The sequence below is a fragment of the Aedes aegypti genome, chromosome 3 (assembly GCF_002204515.2).
Source record: "Aedes aegypti strain LVP_AGWG chromosome 3, AaegL5.0 Primary Assembly, whole genome shotgun sequence".
NCBI lineage: Eukaryota > Metazoa > Arthropoda > Insecta > Diptera > Culicidae > Aedes > Aedes aegypti.
In genome coordinates this window covers 98269043-98284562 of record NC_035109.1, presented here as the reverse complement: position 1 = coordinate 98284562, position 15520 = coordinate 98269043, and the positions used below count along the sequence as shown (strand labels likewise).

General features: G+C 36.4%; 1 protein-coding gene across 6 annotated transcripts in view; it reads right to left on the bottom strand.

The window, feature by feature from the left end:
* Positions 1-15520, bottom strand: part of LOC5576331 (nephrin) — a 1001823-nt gene that overhangs the window by 401194 nt on the left and 585109 nt on the right. For all 6 annotated transcript variants that reach the window (XM_021855560.1, XM_021855563.1, XM_021855562.1 and 3 more), the window contains exon 2: positions 8551-8683. In XM_021855560.1, coding sequence (XP_021711252.1) covers positions 8551-8683 — 133 coding nt within the window. The remainder of the gene's footprint in view (positions 1-8550; positions 8684-15520) is intronic.

The following is a 15520-nucleotide window of genomic DNA, read 5'->3' as shown; positions in this document are numbered from 1 at the left end:
TTTGAAATCGGTATATCTCAAAATCCAGATGATTTCGAAACTTGGGGTCTTCAGTAAAGTTCTTCTGGAGGTGAAGCGCTATTTGATGGTACCTCATTTAGTTCGGAATTCGACCGCTAGGTGACAATAGTGTGCAAGAATCAGTTTTGTTTTGCAGTAATTTCAGGATCCTGACTATTTAAGGTGAAACATCTTGGAATCCAAAGATGGCCGTCACAATGGCCGGCTTGTGCCTCTACTCACGTTTTTTAAAGCACTAAACTGGATAAATAGTTAGCATTCCTTTCTGATCTTCTTATTTTAAGCTTTCTGCTAGTAAAATCAAGAAAGCATTTGAGCTACTGAATCAGATGGTGGCAACATTTTGAACCAACTAGCTGATAGTCCTTGAATTACCGAAGATGCCATTCCGAATTTCTTGGCTAAAATAATGACGACCCTTGAGCTACTGAGCAATTTTACCGAAGACACCAACTTCCTAAGTGGCTATGCTCCTGGGATATTCGCCAAACCATGGGATTTGTACAAAGTACAACGCACGACTACTCGCGTTACAAAAATTCTCGCGACTACCGAAAGGTTAAGGCACGAATATTTGTGACGCGAGTAGTCGCGCGTAGTACTTTGTACAACACCCTTGGTTTTTTATGTTGAACATAAAATACCTCGCGATCTATATTAAATATCAAAAAATATCTTTGACAAAGTTTTTTAGGAGATCATGGATTTAGGAGATAATGATATTTTGAACCAAGAAATTCAAGATTTTGCCATCATGCGGAGCTGAAACTTTTGTTTTGCAGATATCTCAGGAACCTGACCACTTAGAAAGATGCCGCCTTTGCCAAAGTTGTTCAGTAGCTCAAAAATAATCATTATTCTAGACAATATATTCAAGATTTTGCCGCCAGGTGGTGCTAGTGATCATGAAACTGTGTTTTACCGATAATTCATGATCTTGCTTACTTGGATAGAAGGAGTCCTCGGCAAAGTTGCACAGTAGACTTTCTCGGGAATACGACTGTGATGATTATGTTCTAGGTTATGGCTTTCAGTTTATTATGCTCAAAAACGGATTTTTCGTTTTCATCCGACGTTTTGGACATATTTATTGTGCCTTTTTCAAGGAATTTACTGTGTTCTGTTTTATCGTTAACATGCCCACAGCATAGGCAGCATAAGCCAACATGCGAGGTTTTGCCCGTTCTGGTATCTAACACGGGCGTAGAATCCTTAGAAAACGATCCGGATTGCAGAACTTGCCTGTTTGGCGCCACTTCCACTCTTCTTGTCCCCACCAGTCAACCAATTTTTATGACTTTTTGATAAATAGACTTAAAACAAAATGGCGGTCAAATAAATTTTATATGAAGAATGTCGGTCTCCCAAGGAATTTCGAGAGGAAAACAAATCTCTCGTTAAATAACATAACGGCTTATCTGCAGTGACGAAATCTTCTAATCAATTTTCACTATCATTGACTATTATTCTGGATGCAGTAGATATGCAACATGGAGGATGAAATGATCCGAAGGCATAATAACTATTTCAAAGACAATTTAACTTTTCAAACAGGAGGTGTTAATCTGAGAGAGACTCGCGAAGAGGAAAAATATCAACGTCATATGCAGCCCAGATTCCCCTCTCACGTAACGTCAAATGCAGCCCACCGTTTTTATGGCTGAAAAAGAGAAAAGTATTGTGTTCAAAGTAAATTGTTATTAAAAACCTCAGTCAGCGGAGCAGTTTTTTTCCAAAGTTGCTAATAAATCTAAACAGAAGATTAATTATTTCTAATGTCTGCTACGTTTGCTGGCATGAAATTTCACTCAAACGGCTATTTATGATTCGATGTGATGCGAACTCAATCATTTTTTGCTGAGAGGTTCATGTGAGGATTTGAACAGCTTGCGCATAATTGGTATAAACACAAAGTGGAATAAGAAAAAACTCAGCAATCACAGAAAAAGAAGACCGTCTTCGCGAGTCTCGTCTCAGGTGTTAATTATAAGAAGAAAATTTGCATCCAAGGAGTCCAGCGTTCATACAAGAAACGATTTTTCAAAACAAATTCCCATCAATCGTCATTCTTCTTCTTTATTGCCCCGTCCATCGCCAACGCATCCGACGCAAAACCGGAAGCACATGCTGGACCAAGTGGGCCAACAATAACAACAACGGCAATAATAGTAACATCTCGACGAACACCACTTCCGCTCACACACAATTACCAACAATCATCCATTCTGGGCGCAATATACACTCGAGCTTAATGGTAAATGATGGCCATCATTCTACTTCAATGTCTTCGGGAGAGCAGCACCGGGAGAGACTCCTGCTTAGCCCAGGGTGAGGGTGGCCACCACTCAGTCGGGACCCGATCATTGCCCGCACCGAGGCACGTATCGCTATCTGGTGCAATTTCCTCTACTGTCCACTCGATGTTGCGTCGCTGATGGCACACTATGCTGGTTTGTGTCGTCGTTGACGACGACAACGCACAGTGGTACCACTCGTAGGCCATAAACCGAAAAATAAACTGTCTATCAATCGGATAAGAGGATCATTTAAGGCCCAAGTCAGTGGAGGATCTGGAAACAGCCGACAATTTGAAATTTATTGAATGAACTTCGGATCAACGCACTCGCGATCCTGCTATGAAAATTATATGGCAGTGTTTGCAGAAAGAAATCAAGAAACGTTTTGCTCAATTAAGAAACAAAATAAATTTTTTGAAAATAAAATTTCTCAATTGGACCCCGGCTCTAAGCCCTTTTGGAAATTATCTAAAATCTTGAAAAAACCTCAGAAGCCAATACCGGCATTGAAAGAGGAAAACAAATTATTACTAACTAATTGTGAAAAAGCTCAAAAACTTGCTATGCAGTTTGAAAGTGCGCACAATTTTAATTTAGGACTTACTAGTCCAATTGAAAATGAAGTTACTCAGGAGTTCGAAAATATTCTCAATCAAGAGAACGTTTTCGAAAATGCCTGGGAGACTGATTTGGAAGAAGTGAGAACTATTATTAAAAAATTGAAAAACATGAAAGCTCCTGGCGATGATGGAATTTTCTACATCCTCATCAAGAAACTTCCAGAAAGTAGCTTATCATTTTTAGTTGATATATTTAACAAATGTTTTCAATTAGCATATTTCCCTGACAAATGGCAAAATGCTAAGGTTGTTTCAATTGTAAAACCAGACAAAAATCCTGCAGAAGCTTCTAGCTATCGTCCAATCAGTTTGCTTTCCTCCATCAGTAAACTTTTTGAAAAGGTTATTTTGAACAGAATGATGGCCCACATCAACGAAAATTCAATTTTTGCCAATGAACAGTTCGGATTCCGCCATGGACATTCGACCACTCATCAACTTTTACGTGTAACAAATTTGATCCGTTCCAACAAATCTGAAGGCTACTCTACTGGTCTTGCTCTTCTAGACATAGAAAAAGCATTCGACAGTGTTTGGCATGAAGGTTTGATTGTAAAATTAAAAAACTTTAATTTCCAACATACATTGTTAGAATAATTCAAAGTTATCTGTCAAATCGTACACTTCAGGTTAATTATCAGAACTAAAGATCTGAAAGACTTCCTGTAAGAGCTGGTGTTCCTCAAGGCAGCATTTTGGGACCAATATTATACAATATTTTCACATCTGACTTACCTTAGCTACCTCAGGGATGTCAAAAATCTTTGTTTGCGGATGACACAGGCCTCTCCGCCAAAGGTCGAAGCCTGCGTGTCATCTGTAGTCGATTGCAAAAAAGTTTGGATATTTTTTCTTCATACTTGCAAGAATGGAAGATTTCTCCTAATGCTTCCAAAACTCAACTAATAATATTCCCACATAAACCAAAAGCTCTATATTTGAAACCTTCAAGTAGACATGTTGTCACGATGAGAGGGGTTCCAATAAATTGGTCAGATGAAGTTAAGTATCTAGGGCTCATGCTAGATAAGAATTTAACTTTCAAAAATCACATTGAGGGCATTCAAGCCAAATGTAATAAATATGTAAAATGTCTCTATCCCCTTATTAATAGAAAATCAAAACTTTGTCTTAAGAACAAGCTTTTGATATTCAAACAAATTTTCAGGCCAGCCATGTTGTATGCTGTACCAATATGGACTAGCTGTTGTAATACCAGGAAGAAAGCTCTGCAGAGAATTCAAAATAAAATTTTGAAAATGATTCTGAGGCTTCCTCCCTGGTATAGTACCAATAAGTTACATAGAATATCCAATGTTGAAACATTGGAACAAATATCAAATACAATCATTGATAATTTCAGGCAAAAATCGTTACAATCTTCTATTGCCACGATTAATGCGTTATATGTTTAGATTAAGTTAGGTTAAGTATATTAAAAACGTTTTTTTTCCTCTTATAAGCAGGTGAAATCAACTCACCTGTAAAAAAACTGAAATGCTACGGCAAATGAAATGTAATATGTTGTTAACAAAATGTTAATTAAATCTTAAATTTGTTTTACCAAATAAGGATGATAGTGTTGTCTAATAACACAGAACACCTAGATATAAGAAATGAATGTAATGTTTGGAATGATACTAATAAAGAAATTCAAAAAAAAAAAAACAAAAAAAAAAAAGAATGAACTTCGGGTGAGAAAATGCTATAATATTATAAATGTTTATCCACAATATTTAAAAACTCTACCAGTACCACTTATTTAAAAAGGGGCCGTCCATAAATGACGTAGCATTTTTTCACTGATTAGTTACACCCCCCTCCCCCCTCGTAGGTTTTCGTCACAAATGCTGGTACTCCCCCTGGAAAATACGTAGCATACCGAGCACCCCCCCCCCCCCTCCTCCTATATTTTTTTTATTTGTTTTCCTTAGTGACTGGGTTGAAAATTGGAATTCAGAAGTTCAATACAAAGTTTAACATCAATTACTGACTGAAATCTATTCTAACAGTTTCATATACAGTAGCGCTCAAAAGTAATTTGGAAAAGTTTTAAATAAACATTTTCCTTGGTTTTGGTTTCCAGTTTCTTATAGACTATATTATATTACTTTTGCTGTTCTTACCATAAAAAAACAAGTTTACTATAAACAATGTGAAAACAAATTGATTGGATTGACGAAGCTCGTTACTGTCGAGTTAGGGTCCAATATATTTTATAATATATTGAACAAAAATTTCGTTATATTAGAAGATTGTTGTTTTAATTATTCGTTGTTAGGAAATAGATTTCAATGAAGATGATCAAGAAAATATATTTATTCGAAATGAATCATCGTTAATATTATCCAATTTCAAATCATTTTAGCAAACAGTGGCCAGATACATAAAAAATTACACTGGAAATATTTGGAATGTTTAGATACAAATATCTCAATATTTGATACATAGATACAAATATCTCAATATCTCAAATACAATAATCTCTATTAATATTTCAGTTGATTTTTATTATTGTTTCCATACTGAAATACTCTTACATAACCTATAATGAAACCGTTGAATAATAAAAATTCTTCAAATTACCGAGTTATTAACAACATTTAATGATAGTGCAATTTTGTTAACACTCGAATCTATTATCCTCATTAATATTCAGGCTATTCCATCAAGAGCATTGATATATCAAAACAAATGATGAGTTGATTGGGTGGAGATCTCCTGCAATATTGAAGGCATAATTCACGGAATAAATATCTTGCTTTAAATGTAATATTTGCCAAGAAGAGCATATATTATTTTCTTGAAGAAATAAAGCACCAACAGAAAATATGGATAAAACTTAAACGGCTGACTTTATGTCATGTTCATGACAAAAATATGTACTTCAAGTAGTTAGAGCATTGATTTTTATTCAATTCATTAAACTTATTTTGTTTATTTATAAATTTATTAATTTAGACGTGAATATAATATAATATTCACATAATTATTTAAAGCTTCAAAACATCTGTTTGATTGCATTTATCAAGAAAATCTAAAGCTTCATAGATATTTTTTTCAATCTTGTTATATGAATGTTTTGAAGCTTAATCATAATTTCATAACCCAAGTTTATAAGTAAAAAAAAAATGTATGCAATTTTTTTCAGCGCCTTTCTTTTTACGGACTTGATTCAAAATGCTACGTCCACTAGCTAGGACCCCTCCCTCCCCCTCGTCACACTTCGTCACAAATACGTGAAGACCCCCCTCCCCCCTAAAGAGCTACGTCATTTATGGACGACCCCAAAAAGGAACTTTTCGTTAGTTATAATACCTCTATACAGCAATCCAAGGTACCATGCATTATATGGTTTATCAAATAAAAATGCACATAGAGGATAGTGCCATTTCATAATTGCATTTCAAGAATTAAATTATCCTGTCAAAAATATTCAGTAAATAATTCTGTTGCAAACTGCTAAGGAAAACGAAATTGATGCAGCTCAATACTAACTTCCAGAGAGATCTAACGGTTCTCCGGGTATGAACTCCCACTATGAGTAAAATTATCACAAGGGAACAAAAGACAACAAAATATAATAATGTGTTTGCTAAAACCTGATAAATTGGTGTTGTTATGTTCCATGTTCAATTGAAAATGATGAGTAAACTAACTATCTAACTGACGATTTTCTTTATTGAATTTTACTGTTCCAGTAGCAATATTGAAATTACATGAATATTTGCATGCCCACCTTAGCCGTTAATCTCAAAAAAATGCAGAGACATAAATTTTATAACAAAATTGTCCAATCTGCTTGCTTTTTCTATCAGTAAACTTTTTGAAAAAGTCATTTTGAACAGAATTATCAACTTTTCGCGTGACAACAGATCTAGCGTTCTTAGACAAATAAAAAGCACCCGGCTGTGTTTGGCATGAGAGTTTGCTGGGAAATAACATAAATAATTTTTCAACATAAACAGTTAGAATTATCCGAAATTATCAGTTAAATCGATCACTTCAGGTTGATAATGAACCTTCAAGTTCATTATCAAGATGGATTTTTGTCATGATAACAATAAACAGATCAGAATAAGTCAACTATCTAGAGCAAATGCTTTATAAAAATTTTACTGTTAGAAACACACTCAAGCAAAATTTAACAAATAAAAAAAAACATTGTCTAGAGAAAATTTTGAAAATGTTTCTGAAGCACCCTTCCTGGTATAGTATTAATGAGTCACTTAAAATATCCAATGTTGAAACATTGGAACAAATGTCGAATAAAATTATTAATAATTCTAGACAAAAATCGTTACAACACTCTATTGCCACCACAATTGCGTTATATATCTGGGTTAAGATAGATTGAGTTTATTGAAAGCGTTTTTTTGCGTATAAGCAGGTGGAATCAACTCACCTGTAAAAATTGTGAGCTGCTAATAATACTGGTTTTTTTGGCGCTTGGGACAAAAAAAAACAATGTTCCTACGTCTGATGACCACTTTGTAGAACAAATGAAACCACAATGCAACGCCGCCTTCGTCAGCTGGGAGGGCTGCTGCCGCTATTGAGAACCGAGCTTAATTTCCGGTCGACCTAGATTCGCCGCCCCCGAAGCGCCTCCAAGGCATCCAACTATTTACGGCACTGGGAGACGGAAGGTTTTCTTGTTTTATTGCGCTAGCAAACAATTGTTGATTGTTGCCGTCCGCTTCGTTTGTTATTGGATCGTTTGCTCGGAGGAACGGGAAGAACCAATCCTGACGAGTTTCTGGAAGCACCAGGAGCAGATGCTGACGACACTCGGGATGAGTGTCGTTTCCAATCTGCGCTTCGTCCGGACTATAGTAGTATTGCAGCGTTTCTTCTGCTGGTCACGTGGGAGTTTGGGTAGGGGACAAAAATGATTAATGTGCGTCTTGGCCATTGGGATTGTTTGGCGGTTTGAAGTACCGGTATTCTGGGAGAAGGTCGATGAAAATTTTCTGGAAATGATTTCAATCGAAGGTACAGTGGAATGGGAACAAACGAAATAAAAGTGTCAAACATTGTTGCACTCAGGTATTTTCCTTTTGGTTCATTAATCACTCGATTGTTGCTTGAAATATTCTTTTCTAAGCAAAGTTTGTTTCTGGAGATAAAGTAAAGAGACAACTCAATCAATCATCGAATGCTAAACAGCAATGGACGTTACGAATTATCCAACAAGACTTTTAGGGGTTTTTTGATACCTGTCACTTATTACACTCTAGGAACTGACTTAACAAGCTTTTCTGTCAAAATATTCAAGATTGATATAATAAAACAAAAATACAACTCAATTCAAGTACAAGACACATAAAAATCGTTGCATCGAAAATTCTACACCCCAAATACACAAATATTCATTACCTCGAGATTCATTACTATATATCTTTACGGATTCATTCCAATTTGTCAAATACCGCAAACGATTACCCTTTGCCTGCCATCGATCTCCCCTTGACAGCCCTTAATTATCAGTACTTAGCACTTGAATTTATGGCAAGTCAGGCGAACAACCAACAAATCCCCCTCCCTCTTCCTCATATTGAATAAACAGAGAAATAAAATCGAAATCGAAACCCGTTCGGGCCAATACTCACGTGTACAACGGAATCGTCTGGCCATTCTTGTACCAGATGACCAGAATCGCCCGATCGCCCAGAAGTGGTGCCGTGATGTTGCACTCCAGCTTGCCCGTGTTGCCCTGGACTGCTTCGGCCAGATGGAGCGGAGCTGCAATAGGGGAAAACAGAGAAAAACGACACGAAAAATAAGAAATAGAATTTAATTTATTGCGCTGGGGATGCGCTGTACGCTGTGCACAGTGGTGCATAGCTGGACAGAATTTTCTCATATAAAGGTTTCTAAGTAGGCATTTTTAATACATTTCTATACCATTAAATTATGTTTCTTACAATATTCTTGTTGCCATCTTAGATGAGTTTCGTTATCTGTCCAGAAGCGAAAAAAAATCATCGCATCTGTAACGGGTCATAATCGGCAATGTATCGCAAGTAACCTGAGAGACACTCGCGAAAGGGAAAAATATCAACGTCAAATGCAGCCCGTCGTTTTTATGGCTGAAAAAGTGAAAATTATTGTATTCAAAATAGACTGTAATTAAAAACCTCAGTCATCAGTGCAGTTTATCCAAAGATGCTGATAAATGTAAACACAAGGCTAGTTATTTATAATGTCTGCTACGTTTGCTGACATGAAATTTCACTTAAAAGGCTATTTATGCTTCGGTGTGATGCAAACACAATCATTTTTTGCGCTAATTGATGAAAACAGTGTGTGGAATAAGAAAAAAACTCAGCAATCATAGAAAAAGAAGACCATCGTCGCGAGTCCCGTCTCAGGTTGTAACCAGTTTGATAAATAAAAACAGCGAACGAGAGCCCCAAAGAGAGAGCGACGATAAAATCCATTTTTCTAGCTTATTTAACGTTGGGGGTTGGTGATTTATTTTACTGGCACGATAAACAATCTCTGAATACCAGATATCAACTCTATAAACCCATATTCTTCTTTTTTTTAGTAGCTATAGCTCTCAAGTCACACATCCCTTTCTCAAACGTACAAAGAAGTTTGAATAGCAGAATTCTAACAGTCAAAATTGGCGATTCTCTGACTGTTTGCAATATTTATGCCCACTCTGGTTCACAACATTACTCTGCCCGCGAGAATTTGTTCAAAGAACAATTGCCCTTCTACCTACAGGCTGCTTCCGAACATGTCATTCTTGGCGGGGATTTTGATTGTGTTATCTCTAATAAAGATGCAACAGGGACAAACAATCAAAGTCCTGCTATAAAACAATTGGTAGAGAACATGCAACTCAATGATACATGGGATTGCCTAAAAAGAAATGTTATTGATTATAGTTTCGTTCGTTCTAACTCCGCTTCTCGCATCGATCGTATTTACGTCTCTAGGTCGCTTGTTCGGCATCTCCACTCTTCAGAACTGTTCGCTACGTCTTTTTCAGACCACAAGGCTTACAAAATCCGATGTGGTCTGCCAAATTTAGGTAAACCATTTGGCCGCGGTTATTGGTCTATGCGTGCTCACGTTTTAAATGAGGAAAATCTCGCAGAATTCGAGCAAAAGTGGACTCGATGGTTGCGGGAGAAACGTAATTTTAATAGCTGGATGTCTTGGTGGATTGAATATGCTAAACCAAAAATCAGAAGTTGTTTTAGGTGGAAAACCAACGAAGCATTCCGTGAATTTCACGCAACGAACGAAATGTTGTACCGTCAACTAAGAAATGCATATGACCACTTGTACCAAAATCCAAATGGTGTTGCCGAAGTTAATAAAATCAAAGCAAAATGTTGCAAGTTCAAAGCAATTTCTCGAAAGTATACGAACGTTTAAACGATCGTTATGTGTGTGGAGAAAAAGTGTCCTCTTTCCAAATAGGGGATCCTTATCGACGAAAAACAACTATAAGTTCAATTCGTCACGAAGATCGTTGCATCACTACAGGGACGGAGATAGAAAATCACGTTCACGATTTCTTCCGAAATCTTTATAGTGAGGAACAATTGCACAGTTTTGAATATTCGCCTACGATTCATATTATTCCAGCTGATTCAAACAGTAACAACGCCATGATGCATGAGATAACAACGACTGAACTATTCTTTGCAATTAAGTCAAGTGCATCTCGAAAGTCACCAGGAAGCGATGGAATTCCAAAAGAATTCAACCTGAAGGCTTTCGAAATTATTCATCCACAGCTCAATTTGATAATTAACGAGGCGTTGCAAGGAAATGTACCCGAAAATTTTGTTGAGGGAATTGTTGTGTTATGTAAAAAGAAAACAAAAGACCAGACTATCAAAGCGTACAGACCGATCAGTCTGCTAAATTATGACTATAAGCTTTTGTCCAGAATCCTAAAAGAGCGGTTGGAGAAAGTTATGGTTGAGCAAAACTTACTGAACGCAAGCCAAAAATGCTCGAACTCAGATAGAACTATCTTCGAAGCTGTGCATGCTATCAAAGATCGAATAGCAGAATTGAACTGTAGGAGAAGACATGGAAAATTAATTTCCTTTGATTTTGATCATGCCTTCGATCGTGTAAATCATGATTTCCTCAAGGTCGTGATGCGGAACATTCATTTGAATGGAAACTTTGTGCAACTTTTAGGGAAGATTCTGTCCTCCTCAAAATCTCGTTTGCTAATCAACGGAAATCTCACTCCAAGCTTCCCCATCCAACGTTCTGTTAGACAGGGCGATCCTTTAAGTATGCATTTATTCGTCCTTTACCTACATCCACTCCTAGAAAAATTACGAGCTATCTGCAATGATCCAATGGATCTCGTGGTAGCATACGCAGACGATATTTCCATCATAATAACAGATGAACGCAAGCTGGCAATCATAAAACAGGCTTTTGTAAACTTTGGGCCCTGCTCCGGATCACTACTGAACCTTAACAAAACGTTCACGGTAAACTTAGGACCACATCGGGATGCAGATGACATAAATTGGCCGATGGCCAAAGATTCAATCAAAATTTTGGGAGTAACGTTTTTCAATTCCCAAAAGCAGTTAATCGACTACAATTGGGCGGATGTTACCAGAAAAACATCTCGATTAATGTGGATGTATAAGGCAAGGAATCTCACACTGCACCAGAAAATAATTGTGCTAAATACATTCATCACATCGAGGCTCTGGTTCTTAGTCTCGATAATCAGCGTACCAAATCATGCCGTAGCACGAATTACATCGCACATTGGAAGTTTTATATGGGAGCGTTTTCCAACCAGAGTTCCAATAGAACAGCTCACTTTGCCGAAAAATATGAGTGCACACTGGGCCAGGAGCAGAATTTAGCCAGACAAAACCTCTAGCGCTTTAGGAGTGCATTTTTTCGGGTTGGTGTCAAAGGAGACTTATCTTGAATTTGTTTGTTCTTTAATTTGATGATAAAAGTTAGTTGGAAATTTCGCCGCATAGGTGGCGCTGCGATGCAAACTTTTTTGTTTTGCGTCTTAGAGCTTTTGCGTCTTCGGCAATGTTTTAGAACGTGTAAAAATACGACAAGTTGTCGAAGACACCAAAGTTCTAGGACTTCAAATAACAAAGTTATGGTAAAAAATGTGTAAATCACTTAAATTTTACGTTTTTTCTACTTTTTACGTCAAAATCGTAAAATGTTTCATTTTAACAACCATGCGTCGCTTAATTTCGATAACATGCATATACTTTATTAAGAAAAATCTTATTATTATATAAATATTTAATTTTTGAACAAATTATTGTAAAAATATGATAATTTTTAACATAACTTAACTCAAAAAGTTGCAAATTTTTGCAAAAAATTATCAATGATCCCAAATACGCTATATTTCATCTACCAAATGTCAAAGTTTGCCGGATGTATATTTTGGTATATTTGAGATATCTGAATTCAAAATAACCACCGTTTTCATATAAATAGAATAGACTTATTATCAATTTTATCATTGTACTACAAGATTGTTAGACACATTGCGTCAGTCAAGTTTTATGAATCAAATACTTTTTATTAGTCAGGTGTTACAGTATCTAGATATTTTCATATTGTTGTATGGCTCTTATGTCATCTCCAGCAACTGTCTATTTAGAACTTCGATATGGCCTGCTATAATTCATTTTTTACATCCTGTTATGACCGCGTCGAGACAGTTCTCTCTGACATAAATCACAATTTACAAATCACTAGTATCAAAATAAAAGTATTTAATTAACAAATATTAACTGACGCAATGTGTCAAAAATCTTGTAGGATAATGGTAAAATTAATAATAAGTCCATTCTATTTATATGAAGAGATGGCTATTTTGAATTAAGATATCTCAAATATATCAAAATATACATCTGGCAAACTTTGACATTTGGTAGATGAAATATAGCGTATTTCGATACATTGATAAGTTTTTGCAAAAACTTGCAACTTTTTGAGTAAAGTTATGTTAAAAATTATGATGTTTTCACAATAATTTGTTCAAAAATTCAAATATTTATATAATAATAAGATTTTTTTTTCATACAGTACATCCATGTCATCGAAATTAAACGGCGCACGGTTGTTGAAATAAAATATTTTACGATTTTGAGGTAAAAAGTAGGAAAAACGTAAAATTTAAGTGATTTACACATTTTTTACCATAACTTTGTTATTTAAAGCCCTAGAACTTTGGTGTCTTCGACAATTTGTCGTATTTTTACACGTTCTAAAACATTGCCGAAGACGCGAAAGCTCTAGGACGCAAAACAAATAAGTTTGCATCGCAGCGCCACCTATGCGGCGAAGTTTCCAACTAACTTTTATCATCAAATTGAAGAACAAACAAATTCAAGACAAGTCTCCTTTGACACCAACTCGAAAAAATGCACTCCTAAAGCGCTAGAGGTTTTGTCTGGCTAAATTCTGCTCCTGGCCCAGTGTGGAGTGGTTTGAACTTACACCTACCAATGTATAAATGCAAATCTTTGTTGGTGACAAGATTCCTGAAAGAAATGGGAGAAACACCATTTGTGAGTTCTCTTGCGCAACATTTGGAGAACCCACCAAACCTAGCTGCGATTCCTGCTTTGTATCCATGCTTGAAGAGCCTCTCCAAGGTTCTACCATATATTCTAAGTAGAATAAGGGAAAATCCGGATGCCACATTACTCCACAATCACTTCCGCGAGAAACTGAATAAACCAAAAGTCATGCAAGAAAATACCAACATAGCCTGGAGGAGAGTGTGGCAAAACATCAGGATCAAAGGACTAACATCGATAGAACAATCAATGTACTATCTCCTTGTGAATGGGAAGATTCCACATGCAAAGCTACTCCATCGACAAAACCGAGTCGCAAACCCATTCTGCCAGCTGTGCCCAAATACAGAGGAGGATCTAGAGCACAAATTTTCCAGCTGCCCGAAAACCAGTGCTCTTTGGAATCATCTTCAATCTAAGTTGGAGACAACCGTAGGAAGGAGGATGACTTTCACTAGCCTGAGATTTTCTGAATTGAAGAACATGAACAGAACATGCCGATACCAGGCTCTAAAAATATTTATTAGTTACGTAAAGTATGTTTTAGATGCCAATGACCAACTATCAGTTGAGGCATTAGATTTTATTCTTAACTGTGTTATTGTGTAGAAAGTTCATGAATGTAATCAAATAGTTCCAATAAACGTGTTTAAAAAAAAAACAAAGTTAAATTATTTGGGAAAAGATTACATTTAAAAATTGCAGCAAATCTGTAAGAACGCATTGCTGTTCAATATTTTGAGGAGTGAGAATTATCAATTTAATATAATCAAATTATCTTCACTTGAAATATAAGTTTATTTTTCCAGAGTAGTGAGTAGTTAGATTGATGGTAGGTACATGTTTTCTTTATATGATATAAAAATATTGAATTTCATTTTTTACCTTAAAATTCAATGGAATATTTACTTTATTAAAAATCAGATGCGGTCATATTAGAAGTAAAAACAATGTCTAATGATAATCCAGCTTCCTCATTTGAATATTCATGGATACAGGTGAAACCATATGCAACTTATTTGAATGTAGTTTTAATCAAAGTATATTTTATCTGCATTCATTTGCCTCCCTGATTGAGCTTGAGCTTGAGCTTTGAGCTTGATTGGCCGCCCGTGGATGCACTCCAGTATCGCCAGATCAGCTGCACTTACACAAGGAACCAACCGAATGACTGCTTGGGACTAACAGGCATCCTCAGTGTATAAGTGCTGGTGATCTTCTATTTTTAGGCAACAATGGCACCTGCCACGTCAGAATGCAGACCAATGTGGGGAAGGGGGAGGAATTGATGATGCATTGAACTGACTCCCACGTAGACCGTATATTCCACTGCATCCACGTCAGTTCATGCGGGAGTGTATGGATTGGGGGAAAGGCATGGCAGAAAGGTTTGCTTTTGTGGTTAGCAGACTGCCTGTATATCAGGCGTAAGAAAGGCGTGCGCGTGGAAGTAGAAAGCGTTAGGGAAACGGTTTCTTGTCCGGTCTCTGGTTCTAGCGTTTGCTATGAACGAATAGTTTGAGTGTGATATATTTAGAATGGAAGATAGAAGAAAGTGAGAGATATACAACTACAAAGTACGAGGAAAGGGACGGGCTTGGGATTGAACCTATGACCTTCTGCATATGAAGCAGAAGCGGTAGTCATCAGACCACCAACCCCGTCTTCTTTTTTTTTAAAGGGACGGGCCTGGGATTGAACCCATGACCTTCTGCATATGAAACAGAAGCGATAGCCATCAGACCACCAACCCCGACTGCATTCATTTGCCTCCCTGATAACAACAAAACCATAAAAAATGGCTATATAAGGACTGTTCATTTTATAAAATGAAGTGTATATTCTATATCTTTTTAATTTATCAATAAAATCGCAATCGGTTTTTTGTACATTGTTCAACTAATATTGTAAGCCTCCAAAATAATTAAATCTTACATAAATAAAGAACAACGTTTAGAACGGACGATTTTTGGAGGTCATTAAATCAATGATTGTTACGAATTGGCTGGAGAAT